The sequence below is a fragment of the Leptonotus elevatus genome, chromosome 17, assembly GCF_054856555.1.
Source record: "Leptonotus elevatus isolate MCC_2025b chromosome 17, RoL_Lele_1.0, whole genome shotgun sequence".
In the NCBI taxonomy this organism is placed as follows: Eukaryota; Metazoa; Chordata; class Actinopteri; order Syngnathiformes; family Syngnathidae; genus Leptonotus; species Leptonotus elevatus.
Genome location: NC_141255.1, coordinates 11,992,722 through 12,007,010, shown reverse-complemented (window position 1 = coordinate 12,007,010; position 14,289 = coordinate 11,992,722). Strand labels below are relative to the sequence as shown.

The 14,289-nt window shown below is 42.9% G+C and overlaps 1 protein-coding gene across 15 annotated transcripts in view; it reads right to left on the bottom strand.

The window, feature by feature from the left end:
- Positions 1-14,289, bottom strand: part of nav3 (neuron navigator 3) — a 188,647-nt gene that overhangs the window by 78,692 nt on the left and 95,666 nt on the right. For 14 of the 15 annotated variants that reach the window (XM_086058357.1, XM_086058359.1, XM_086058349.1 and 11 more), the window contains 2 exons: positions 8,406-8,523; positions 6,976-7,028 (listed from right to left, as the gene is read on the bottom strand). In XM_086058357.1, the coding sequence (XP_085914483.1) occupies positions 6,976-7,028; positions 8,406-8,523 (171 nt within the window). Of the gene's footprint in view, positions 1-6,975; positions 7,029-8,405; positions 8,524-10,630; positions 10,709-14,289 lie in introns of those variants that run through there. The other variant, XM_086058360.1, reaches the window with a different exon arrangement.

Genomic DNA, 14,289 nt, shown 5'->3' with positions numbered 1-14,289 from the left:
ACTCATCAGGTTCTACACATTTACCATGAAAAATACACAAAAGCCTTCAGAGAGCCCATAAGTAACATTCTCAGACGTAACCTAATGGACTGCCATGCCTAATTCAATATTTCAAAGCCAAGCTGCACATTCTAGTTGCTCCTGCATTGTCATCGATTCGACCTCTCAAGGGTTCGTTGTGGAACATGTGGAAGTCGCCGTTTATGTCCTGTGCTGTGATGGGAGTTAAAGAAGAATGGCACCTGTTGCTATTTTATGAGTTATGCTCCTTGAAATGTCTGCATCTGGTGCCGCAAGGGTGTTTTGGAGTGTGTTTGATTGCCTTTGCAACAAAGCAAACAAACTTTTAGTCATGATGAGGGAATCAAGTGGAACCAAATGGAGCCCGTCAGAGACTTATGATATGAAAAAGGGGCTTTAGTTTTATATTATTGAGCATAACAATAAAATCTTACCTTGGCTTTTGTGTCAGTGATTGTCTTCGTATAGGTAAGTATGCAATAAAACATTTGGCAGAAGATGAAAATAAAAAGAGGTGGGAATGACATTAAGAGTGTCTTGATGACTTCTTAACGCTCACACGGGTCCACCAGAGGGAACAACTGTCTACTTTCTCATGCACACTCGCTCTATCGGGGTTGTTCTGCGTAGGTAAACATGACGGACGGCATTACTGTTGACAGCCGACAGATTTGAGCTGTCAGTGCCGTCTGGGGCCCCCGCACTCCCAAAAGGGTCTCGCCGCTGATTTTAAGACAACCGTTTGCGCAACCCGCTGACCGAGAAATGATGCAAGTGTGGAAATACCAAAGGCGAGCACTGAATGTCACCTTGTGATGTACTTGGAGCAACTGACACAATCGTGGCAGTTGCAGGACATATTCAAGCACTGCTACAAGCTGGAAGTGGTGCATGCAAGTTTACAGGTACATCTCTTGCATACAAATGTAGGAAGTTAAAGAAACGGAATGTGCACATTTAATGACAACTGAAAATAACTAATCAAATAAAAATAATAAATAAATATTATAAAATAATACATAACATAATAATAATAATAATAATAATACAATTAATAATAATAATAATAATAATAATAATAACAGAATTTACAGTATAAACAGACAAAGCTCTTTCAATTTTGTCTTGGTTTGAAAATCGAATTGGCTGTAGTAAAAAAAAGAAAGAAAGAAGAGTATTGTGTGGTCACTGAGCAATGGGCCGACGTGCGTCAATTCACCCAGCGGCCTCAAATGCATTTTTGGGAGGGAGTGTGAAAAGCTAAGCTGGCCACACTTGTGAACTTTGACTCGCAGAATACACAGCGCACGTTTGCGGATGACAAGCGACTTTTTGTTGACGCGGTGAGTAATGAAGGTGAGTGAGACCAACGTGGATGGGGGGGGGGGGGGGGGGCAGCAGCCGACTAAAGATCAGGGTGGCCCGGCTGTGAGCAAGGACGCTTTCATTGGTGAAGATGGATGGTGGATTCAAACAGACAAAAGCACAAGCAAGGGTGACAATACAAGATGACAACACATCGAAATGTTCCTCAGCTCTGAGCAGTTGGGCTTGTTTAACTATTTTCAACATGGCGGATGAATGACTCGTTCTCCTCTTAAAACATGCCAAGCGTGCCCGCCTTCTAAATTGAATCTGATGGCTTCATTTCGGATTCAGTGTCAGGGCCATTAGCGGCCAAGGAAGTGCCGTGACCGCTATAGGATTACTCCTGAGTTTATACTGTATGCATGAGAGGAAGGTTGCAGCTGTTGCGATGCGGTCAAACTGTATCCGATCGAAAGGTTGGGCCAATCTTCATTGCTTAAACGATCAGAGCAGAACATCTGCCGGTGCTACTCAGTTCTAACGAGTGATTAAAAGCTTGCAATTAGTGAGCCCATAACAAGTCTTTTGGTTGCTCTATTTGGGATTGCTAAAGTGGACAAATAGTCAAAGTCTTAATTTTTTTTTACCCGGAGTCATTAATCAGTCGCCAAAATGGACAGAATTGTCCTTCTTAAAGTGGAAAATCATGATTATAGGCGCATCCTCAAAAGTGGTGCACGATGACGAATTGAGAGCTGTGAAAGCAATTAAACGATAACACACATAATATTGTAGCCCTCCTGACTGCACTTATATCTTGTACAGCTACCAGTTTATATATTCTTAGAGCCAGCACACACGCTGCGTGCAGAGGTGGCATGGGAGCTACGAGCTGCCAACTTCCGGGGAGTTGCATCAACTTTTTATTTTTATTTTTTTAAAGCCTCAAGCTGGTGATTGATACACATTACAGGATTACTGTATATGGAGTGTAAAGTTTGAAAAGGCTTGAGTTATTTTGGGGCTACTTACAGGCAGTGTAAACAAACTCTTGAAATATTACAACTTGTTTGCAACTTTTGCATCTTTCCAGGTTGTTTCCTTGGGGCATAAGAATACATGCACTTTCTTGGTTACTTTGCCTGAGGTGCGGTGTAGAGTGTCGTTTTCAGGGCTTCTTGCTGAACCAGCTGTTGCATATGGAAACAAACTAGATGAGTGGTGAAAGCAAACTAACCAGCGGATCAGGAGGTTTTATTCCCCCCCCCCCCCCCCCCTTAAATTAAAGTTTATTTGCTACCTCAACATCTGGCAGAGATGAACATGCTTCGTACGTTTTTACCCCCTAGACAAGTCGATATTGACTTATGGATTTCTGGTTACAAGCGAAGACGCTGAACTCCCTGAACAGCTTTAGTTTCAGCAGCCGAGAACTGGCCATCTGCCTTGCGCCTCGTCGGGATGCTGGCTGCCAATCACCTGGCGTTCAAAACGCCATTGGGGAAGCTCCCTGAGCCCAGAGTTCCCATCATCCATTTGCTGCCATTTTTCTTTCCGGAACAAGCCACGCTGTTGTAAACAACTCGAGGACCCGGTGCCAGTTGGTCGCTAAAACCCCAGCCTGGCGTGGGCTTCAAATTAGGAACATGATCAATTGGTTGTGGAGGTTATTAATGAGCAGCGGTGATGATGAAGCATCTGGCCGACGAAGAATACGTCGGTGCCATTCCGTCCTCATGTCGGTGGTGGAGTGCAGGCAGCACACAGATGGGGTCCAGATGAGACCGGTGGGCTTTTGCAGTCTCAAAGAAACACTAGATTCAATTAGACCACAAAGGCCGCCCTGCAAACCTGCTGCTGAGGCTAAATAGTGGGCTTGCCTTGCTGACGGCAATGGGTTCAATTTCAAAGTTGTTGGCCAAAATTGAGTTGGGTTTGGTATGTCCACAGGTTTGTTGTAAATGCAGAATTTGAGGTTATTGTTAGTGTTCTGCCACGGGAACTTTTGCGTGACATTGATTTATCATATTGTCGTTCAGCTTTGTTTTTGCCTTTTATTCCGTTTCTTTTTTAAAGCTTTTAACTGTTTTTATTTGATTGTCTTTTAGTTTTTAGCTCCAGTGTTTCCTCACATGGTTTCTCATGTTTTTTTCTTTTTATTGTATTATAGATGTTTTGATTGTTTAGCGCCTTTAGTTGCGTTTTAATGTCCGAAAGGTGCTATATAAATAAAGTTCGATTGATTGACCGACAGAATGTGAGTTCAGACTGTAGACAATGTTTACATTTATTTTGGTATTCAAAAGAACGCTTTGCTAGGGTGGCGGTCTGCAAAATGCATCTGATGGGAACTTACTCGTTCCAGGGACGATGCATACAGACAACTAAAGGTTCCTGTGACCGTATTTGGAAAAGCCTGTGAATATTCACATTCATCCAGGTCATTATATTCTCAGGTTAGTAAATCAAGACGTTTTGCCCCTCATCCCAGTAGGCTTCATCAGTTTATTCACGTAAGACCCCCCCTCCCCCGCAAAGCCATTAAATCACGAGTGCAGAAATGTTTCATGCGCTAAGCGTTATTAAAAAGTTTAGAGCCCATGAGCCAAGTGTATGAAGGGTTGGCCAGGACGGTTGCTTTTAATATGATCCGCGACACACTATAAATCTGCCAGACTTGAATATAAAGTGGTGAGTTGTTACATCTAATCTCTTTTAAAACGCTTCTGCAGGCAAATGCCGCATCACTCCATTCACAGAACCGTATTCATCATTTACGAGGTGACGTGTTGTTGTGTTTTTTTTTTGCACGAGACTCTTTGCTGAGGCGGCTTGAAACAAAAGGCGCACAAACCCGAGAAAATGAAAGTGCACACTCATCTGTATTCCAGGGGAAGCGATGCGTGCTTTGCTAACGATGTCTGTCTATAATGAGGAGGATTAGTGTTGCGAGACTTTTCGTATTTTCTGTCCAATGCTGAATAAGGCTCTTTTGCCATCCGCTGCTACGAGCTGGAAAGTTCGTAGTCATGATGTCAAGTTTTCTTTCCAACTAAAATAAGGTGCATGTGAGATGCAGTTATCGGTTTACTATCAAAACGCAAGCAATCCAGCAGAAAGCTCAGAATTTAAGACACTTTGCAATTATATTGAACCACCTGTCGTGAAGCATTCTTCGGTGCTTTAATGCGGACTGTTTCAGTTGGCTCTGTTTGACCATTTTCAATACTAATGACACACGAGAAGTCAAATATATACGTTTTAATTTAGTATAATTTGCATCCGTTGATGTACTGCCTACACAGTCATGCCGTACGTGGCAAACATTCTTTTCAATAACCATTTGCTCCACCAACGTAGCCTAGATTAGTTGACATGCATTGAAACTGGCGCGCAAGACTTTGCTCATGCAGCTGCCTGGTTGGGTGCGGTCCACTCGACACACCTGCAGAGACCTTCCACTTGGAAAAGAAGGCTCAGGGATTTGGGGACTGACGTGTTAAATGGACTCATCTACTCCCAATAGTTAGTTGCTAACTTGCTGTCTGTGACATATTCTCAAGCATTGGGAGGATCCAATTCAGTAGGACAAGTAAATGAATGCTTCGAAATGTGTGGTCAAAGTTTTTTGACGGCAATTTTCTGTTGGCCCCAGTGCATAAAAGCAAGACCCCGGAGGGCACAGTTGGATGAATTTGGTGTGGATGAACTTGAGAGACTCCACCTCAACCCCATCAAACAGTTTTGCGGATGCTCTTCAGGATGAACGGACACAATCTTGAGAGTTGTTGTCCATATATATGACATAACAGTGTGACATTGTTGTTGGTTGTAGACGTGTGTGTGTATTCAAGTGCTTGTCAGTTGTTTCCTTCCTTTCGTGCCCACTGTGGAAGCAAGCGTGCTTCCTTAAAGTTAAGATTCCCAGGCTGGCTGGACCCTCTGTTCCCCCCCGGAGCAGGTGGGGTGGGATCAGTGGGCTTAGTAAGTGGCTGGAGACAAAAAAAAGAAAAGAGTAATGCTGCATACACACGCACACACACACACAAGCACCACGCTAGGAGATACGACTGATACAGTCCATAACAATTTGATAACCGAAACCACATATTTAATGCCATAACACCTATAAAAGACTTCTCAAACTTTATACACTAAGCACCTCCTAAAAAAATACTACCATCCAAAATATTTGCTTGATATTAGTGTAACATTATTCAACTCATTCAATGTTCCCCATATTGCCAGCCATTTTAGAGCATTTTGACTGATCTTTCAATATCCACAAAATATTGTACTCCTTAACAACATAAGGACCACCAAAATAAAGTGCAGAATCTTTTCTTTCGCCAGAAAATTAAATGTTTGTTTTGAGCTTCCGTTCTTTAATAATCAGCAGTAGAAGATGCGCTGGACCAAGAGGCGAAGAAAACAAGACTGTATGCAAAAATAGTTGTTGCTTACATGCAATTAACCATTCACTCCTTGAACTTGTCATCTTTCCTCAATGTATAACGCACACTTTCGACTAAAAAAATGTACAAGCAGCTTTTAAAGATTGTGTTGAAATGAAAAGTTGAATACAAGTGAACTTGTACAAAACTTGAAGAATCACTGCGACCTATTTCGTCTTGAATTTGGTTCACTGCAGAACATTTGCTGCTAAAGTACAATACATTTTAGAATCCCGAACTGCAGTAAACATGGCAGGACAAAACAAAAAGGAACATTTGCTTGCTGAGCCAAGAGTTAAGCCCACAATCACTTTTGGAGTTTATCTCCAGGAAACTCGATCTGACACCTCTAACTCTCAGGTTTCACCTTCCCTCTTCCTTCCTGGTTCTTTAGTGCCATTTCCTAACTCAGCGCGGCCGACTTCCACCACAGCTGGACTCGTCGCGGAGGAGCGAGTCAAAACAGCTGAAAATCGCCACAAAATGTGTGAAACCAATTGCACGGGCGCACTTCTTTTGGAGCAAATCCCAGATTTTCTCCTCAGATGTTCCGAGACTTTAAATCAAAATCCATCAATTTGTCCTGTCTGGACGACCTACATAATAGCACTGTGGAAACATATGAACACATACTGGGACGATGGCTATAGCAGAGCAAAGATGCTGCATTTTGTCAGGCTCGACCTCAAAGCTCACCCACGCCGCCTCATTAAAAGAGCAGCGGATTTACTTTTTCACTTTCGGCGGTTGGCCACGGCTGAAGCGATATCACATAAACGCCAGTGAAAGCGGGTGTAATGATCTCACTGTGATGAAAATACCGTAAGCGGGAATTGCCAGCCTGAAGTCTCATTAGGCCGACGTTGTGTTGAATGGCAGTCAAAAGGGCACAATGGTCACAATAAACAGGCTCAAATTCTCCAGGAGGGAGGGGGGTTATTTAAAAAAAACAACTTTGAGGATGCTTGTCAGGTTAAAACAGTGTAAAGTACTTTGCATATTAAGGACTACCAGTATTGCATTCAAATGATATATATGATGGGATGGAAAAATATTGCTCCAAGGTGTAATTAGCAATGATGAGCGCTACATTATGCTACTAAGACATCTTTTTTTGTTTTTATCATTTTGCATTCTGGATCTCAGAATGTGAACGTAATGCGTGTGGTCAGAATAAAAAAACAAGACTCACCATTTGGCTCTGACTCCGAGGGCTGCCATTGATATCCTCCACCTTCTCATTGGCTGCAGGAGAGAGAGGACACAAAGATTTGTTTACTGTCCTTCCACTGAGTCCGCTCCAGTGAGCTCAGGTGCAAGCGGATACAGAAACCTCTGGGTGAAGTGCATGTGCGCAAGTGTTGGAGCGCAGGAGGGTGTGTGTGCGTGCGTTCGTGTGTGCGAGTGTGCGCACACGAGGCGTCTGGGAAGCAAAGCTGCCTAATTCGTCAGCTGCTGCCAGAGAATTACTGACAGGCCAGAGCGTGGCCTCATTGTCTGTTTCGGGGCAAGCGGGGAGGGTAAAGTTTCAATTCAACGGAGAGGGAGAGAAAAAAGAGAGAGCATGTGTGTGTGCGTGTGCGTGAGTCAGTTCAAGGAAGTATGATGACAGTTTTAGGAGGATGGACAGCATCAATGAGAGGTAATGGAGAAGAAATTGTCTGCACGAGGAGACAATAAGGAGAAGCAGCAATGGAGAGACAAAGAAAAGTTATGAAAGTTTTTTTCCCCCCACACATTTGTTACTCATGACGATTACAAAAAAAGTGGTAGACGAGTAAATAAAGCACGGGTGGGCAAACTTTTGTGCTCATAGGCCACATTTAGTCGTAATAAACAGTACATATTATATGTATATATAGATGTCAGATCATTTATATAAAAGTTCAAATGTGTATCTTGTAAAATAGTTCATTGCTTCAATGAAGTGCAGACATTCAGGGTAGTCATGGTGGTCTTTTATGTACAATGATGATATAATAATGAATAATATATATATATTTTTTAATGTATGCATTTAGTAGAATATGTGCATCAGCCATTTTTTTGTTAGCTACAAATTCATTAAACAGATAAGTGAATAAAAATTACTGCACACATTACACCACACTTGATGTAATTGAAGCGCCCAGTGGGCGGGACTAAAGAAAGCATTGGGCCGTATGCGCCAAACATTACAGCATAGGAATGAATCAATGAGGATCCCATTTCCATTTACTGTGGCATCATTTGGTGATTCTAAAGATTCGAAGCAGCAGTGATAATGAAAGCTGGCAGCAGATGGTCCAAAACGCTGTCGTCCGCGCCAATTTAAAGTCAGTTGATCAACTGTCAGACTTCATCTTGCATCGCACAACTTAACAAATGTCACTTGGTACAAAATTCCCTGTGATCAGAAGAGACATGCTCAACACAAGATCGTCTTTTTGTATTTGCTGGCTCTTTAGGCCTGGATAGAAATGTTGATATTGATTTTATTGGTGCGGCGCTTTGGGCACACTTACAATGTGTGGCTGGCGACGACAAGCACTACCTGGAATCTGTATTAAATCACATTCTAATGGTAACGTAGAAACATACATATGGTTGATGCATGGTGTGTGTGTGTGTGTGTGTGTGTACCTATTATCTGGATGATCTGCGCCAGCAGGACTCCATCAGCGACATCTTGGCTGAGGTCCTTGATGAGCCGCGGACAGCCCGACTTGGCCAGGTAGTGATTGGCCCAATCTGTGTAAATCTGGAAACACACAAGATTACAAGACCGTTAAATACGGTTTGTGCAACATTTCAGTTTGCCACTTTATCAAAACTAACTGTGCAGCCACACTTAAACAAAAAACAACAAACACAGTGGGAGTGACATAATACATTAAATAAAATGGTGTGCGTATTGGATGCAGCGAAGCTGTTTTTGCATATTTTACAGCCCCGGGGTGAGTCGTTACGAGCGCGCCGCAATGACTCAACTGTTGCTCCTTTCATCTCAATTACTGCCCGATAAAGAACTGTGACCATTTAGTCATTTGCTATTAATGTTTTGTTAATAGCACAATTTCCTGTTCCACGTTCCTGTCCAAATAGGAAAGTTTCGATGTGCTGTATTTAAACTGGCCGTCGAATAAGGCATCCTTTCCATTTAACGACGGCAAGACTTGCTTTTACAGCATCACGTTGTGCAAACACATGAGAAATCCAATCAAATTGATTCTGTCAGCTTTTATGCAAATAACACATTCATATCAACGACCATGCCAAGGCTTTATAAATCGCTTGCTTTATAAGACTAATTAATTAAAAAATATTGCTTATAAAAGGCGCATTACATTGTGTATGATCCATTGTATCATCATCCAGGCCTCTTAGCAGTCTTTCACTGGAGTCCATAAAGTGACTGATAAGAGACACTTTGTAGGCAGACCGAAGCCAACAGCTGGACAAGAGTGGCCCGCAAACCTCCAAGAAAGAAGCTGAACGGTGCCACCGTCACACTTTCCACTGCGACCAGCACCTGAACTGGATGATGTTGAGCTTCCTCGACACTGATTTCACCCCCGAAAATTCAACATCTTTACTTGTTCAAAAAAAAAAAGCATTTCACAGTTTTCGATCCCCATTTCCATATGGTGGAGTCATTGAAAGAGATGCTGCAAAGCAACTATGTGACAAAGGTATGAGCATTTCCAAGCTGTGTGACTGTACCGGTTCGGGTCAACACTTAATTACAGATGCATAAAAAAAAAAAACACATCGCAATTGCCGCATCCCGACAGGAGGCAATGTGAGAAAGTACTGGGCAGCAAATGCGTTATAAAGTTATTCCGCATCTGTACGCGTTGCAAGTGACACCTCCACAAGTTGTAGACGTCTTCTTTAAAATATTTGCAATATCTCGATCTTGTCGAGGCCGCAACGGCTGCTGGAGCGATTTGCCACAACATAGTTACAAATAAAGACACATCTGAAGGGTGACTAATAATACAACTTTGTGTTAAATGTGTTTTATCATTTGTTCCCAATGTAGGGAAAGTGTGTGCATTTTATTGTCACTTTTTTTTATCCTTGCTAGAAGGCAAAAAAACAAATGTTTCTTTTTATTGAATACAATGAGGCAGCAGGGCGTCCTAGTGGTTAGTATGTCTGGCTCACAGATCGTTCAGCGTTCGATTCCTGGCTCAGGCCATCCTGTGTGAAGGGGGTTTCTGCCGCATACATTTTATCTTCACTCAAGGCAAAAATTGCTCATAGGTGCAAATAGTTACGTCTCTATATGTGCCCTGTGATGAAAAACAGTCCAGATTGTCCACCACGTCTTGTACAAAGACAGCTGGCATCGAACCAATGCAGTGCAAACACGACACTAAATGAGGACAAGCGCCATGGAAAATGGATAAGTGGCAATCAAAAGTGATCAATGCAACATCTTACTGTATTGACTCAAGATAGAAATACATTGCATAAGTCAAATCGAAATGTATCATATCTAAATCTCGTATCTAAAGACCCTTTTGTCAGCCCAGTGGGATGCTGGGCAAAGTGTTATTGATTGATTTTATTTATCATTTGAAGTATGGAAATGATGCGACTTTGCGATCCTTCCTACTCAGACGCAGCCCGCCTCGCCGCCCGCACTCAATTCATGACTCCTCAAGTGACACTGTGGAAGAGTTCAGCCATCCTGGTCCTCTCTCCCGCTCCTTCTTCCTGAACCCGACAAATGCCTCCTCCCGAGATGCTGACATGCAAATAATGCACACGCGAGCATTGAACACACACACACACACACACACACACACACACACACACACGAGTCAAGCACATTTCTCCTCTTTCTGCCTCTTGTTTACCTCCGCTGTTGAGTCACTCTCCGGTGTGAGAAATCCAGACCTGTTCTTCCCTCAGAGGAGATAACTCGCCTTCAGCAGTCCTAATCACAATGCAGCGAGCGACTACATCGGCGCAGGTGTTATTGATAGATGCAGCAATGTCACCCTGCAACCTGCAGGGGGCACCTGTGAGAAGCCAGACCGGAGGAGAGGACCGCATCCCATCACTGTTCACATATGCATCAATGCAGCATCAGTGAATGAATGGGCTCTTTAATCATGGCGGCGGTCCAACCCCGCCGAATAAATTAAGTTTAACGGCAGTCGAGGGGGGATCGAGCACGTATGTACGCTCGCTCGGAGGGCGTTTAGCGCTGTAAGGCTGTCCGAAAACGGGCTAAGTGTCCTCCTATGGCTGCAGCGGCTTGAAAACTTGGCACGGGTTCTGCTCTCATGTGAGTCTTCAAGGTGATTAAATGCGACATAAAGCTGCATTCACAGAACAAGTGATGAGCCCCTACAGCAGAATGGATAACGGTGTACGCGACAGGATGGATGCATTGCTGTAAATAGTTTGTAGCAAGAAAAAACATTGATCTTCTTTATGAATGGGCAAAAGCTACTCTGGTTCGTTCATTATTAAGTTCTTTGCCATAAACAGGCGTGATAACATGACACAATGCTACTCTTCAAATAATTGACACCCATCCAGAAAGTACTCACAGATGCCACAAGGTGGCAGCAAAGAACTTGCTTCTATTAGATATTAAATATGAATTAATAAAGTTCCTTCCCTCATTTCAACATAGTTCCTTGATATTTCCATATTAGACATGCTTTTGTCATGAGCACAACGAAGTATACGTTCCCCTTCAAAAATCTGCGAATGCTGAAAAATAAATATGCGGGTGTTCACTGTCCATGCATACAAGGAGCTACAGCACACTTTACCCCAAATTTCTTGTGCCACTGAAATAAGCCCATTTTTAGGTATACTCTGCACCTTATAATGCTGGGCCAGGGATAGGTATGGAAATTATTTCCATGACAATGAGTGTCCCTAAAAACAATAAAATAATTTTCCCTCAGCTTTTCATACACCAAATTGTGGATAAATCCCCAACTAAGAAACAACTGCAACCATTTTGAAAACAAGTTTTGCCACAGAAGTCAAGGTTAGTCAGTGCATCAAACTGAACTCACTGCAGCTCTGCTTACCCTTTGGCTTTGGCATATGAGTGGTGTTGCACCTGAGGGGGCTGTAGGCGTGTATGTCTGAGAGTGTTTCAGACTGCGTAATCTCAGGTGAAAGTGGCTTTGGATCTTCACCCAGCCTAGATGATTTAGGTCATGGGTGGAGGAATGCCATATTGGTGCAGTTATTTAAGTAAATGTGCCCCACAAGCACATTTTCAGAAATAGCAGATAAGAAAATCTTTACCTGGTTGTTAATTTCACACTTTATGGGTTAGCAGGCACCCCAAAGACCTAACAATTTGCATAAAGGCTATTCAAAAGTCAATTTTCTGTAATATGTCAACTTTGAAATACCGCAATATTATATAAAGACTGGGGATGGAAGTGTCTCTTGTGAAAGTCGAGCATGGTCTTCTGGAGGAAATGCGAGCATGAAGCCATTTTCTAGGGACATTTAAAGAGATGAACCGCCAGATCGCCGTGATGGCTTACGGTAAACATCCAGCGCGCTGCTGAAAACACATTTCCGACAGAATCACGCGGCGCACATGGCTTTTGTCTGTGTTCCGATGCGGCGCACCTGGAAGCCATTTTGACCGCATTGGACCTCTCTGAGCCGCAAGTCTGATGCATCTTGATTCCTTCCAAAACTGTCATTACCTTGTTCCCAGAGGATCCCCTTACTACGGGAAGCGCGCCGCACGTAATCGCAACGGGCGGCCTTCCAGTGCAGCAAACACCCGAGTGGCAATTCTTAACATTTCTTCTTGATGTGAGGAAACAACGGTGACGCAGGAGGACACCAATCTGGAGAACGGGGGTCTATGATGCCGTGCCAGCTGTCAATCATGGCAAAAAGCGTCAGTGTATTCAGTAGGGGGCTGTCCAGCTGTATTTACAAAGCCGATAAATCAGCTATGCACACAGCGATAAAACACAAATTAAATGCATCAGTGGACAGAGTAAATATCGCTGATCTTGCTGATGCATGAGGGAGCAGAAATGGAGGAAACGTCAATTGCAGTTTCTTCTTTTTTTTTGTCTTCGACTCGCAGCCCAAAACTCACCAATCACCTAAGAGCCGATTAAGTGAGAAAACTCAACACACTATGTTACGAATCATACCCATACAGGTGATGGGCTCTGCTTTGAAAAATATTGTAGTGAAGTGCGAATGTAAATTGAATGAAGTGTCATGGCTGGCCCATAAAAATCCCAGACCACAAAAGTAGGCAATCCTCTCTGTACTGTTATGCTTACAATCCAGTATGCTAGCCCAAGTTATTATTTAAGCCAATTCGTGCATATCGTCGCTTTCATGCTACTCCCCCCAGTGTGACATCACTACAAAGAGCAGAGAATAGAATAAAATGACGGCGCCAAGACGTTCAGTCATCATTTTGTCATGTGCCAAGCCACTTTGTCGCTTTTGCAGGAGTGCTGAGTCGAAAATGACATAATTGCATGCGGCTGCGAGATGTTTTTGGACACAGAATGCACGTTGGATGTACTCAGCGTCAATGTTGAGCGCTTGTAAGTGCGGCGGGCCAGAAAGAAGCGGGGAGACAGGATGCGGTGAAATAAAACACATATCTGAGAGGGGGTGGGGGTGGGGGGGGGGCTATGCTGGCCGAAACCCCATCAGAAGCTCTGACCTATTACAACCTAAATTGTGATATTTGCTCCATGAAATCTATTCTCTTAATTCACAGCGTTTCTCTTCCAGAATGTGAATGTTCAATATTTTTTGTCTAGTCAGATTTCAGCCTCCATTTTGCAAGGCCTTTAGAATCTGTGGTGCTATATGTAATTGTATATATTAGCAATCACATGGCTAGAGGGTTGGCCCATCGATGATGTCAGCATTTTTCTGTCCTCTGATTGGTTGGTCAGTTCCAGGAAATTTGGACCATAAACACACATTAAAACATTCATTTAATAATCAGCATTTCTGTTTAGTAGGATGTATGATTTTAATGTTTTGTCATTGTTATGAAATCAATAATCATAGTTGCATGTTGCTATATTGCATTTTTGCATTGTATGTAAACACAAAGCCCACCACTGGAGGACGGAGAATGTAAGCGCATTTGTAGTTCAATTTGATGGACTGACAGTGATTCCAAGTGGCAATAAAAACAGAAAAAGGAGCTAATCCATGAGGTAAGAACATGCATGTGCATAATCCACAGGTTTTTTTTTTAATTTATATAAATAGGCAAGGAATCAACAGCCATTATCCTACATACTATGTCACTCTGCTGAAAAAAGAGAAACGTTTGAATTTCAGGGCTAGATATACATGAATTGAACGCAGACGTGGAATTATGAGGTTAGTCTTTAAGAGCTTCCTATGATGATGGATGGCTGTTACTTCACAGAGCCGCTTTACTCACGAGGCCAACAGTTGTTTGCTGGCAGGATTAAATATCAGACACGGAGTGACGGTGATGTAAAGTTCAGCAATGATGAATCGGTCCAAA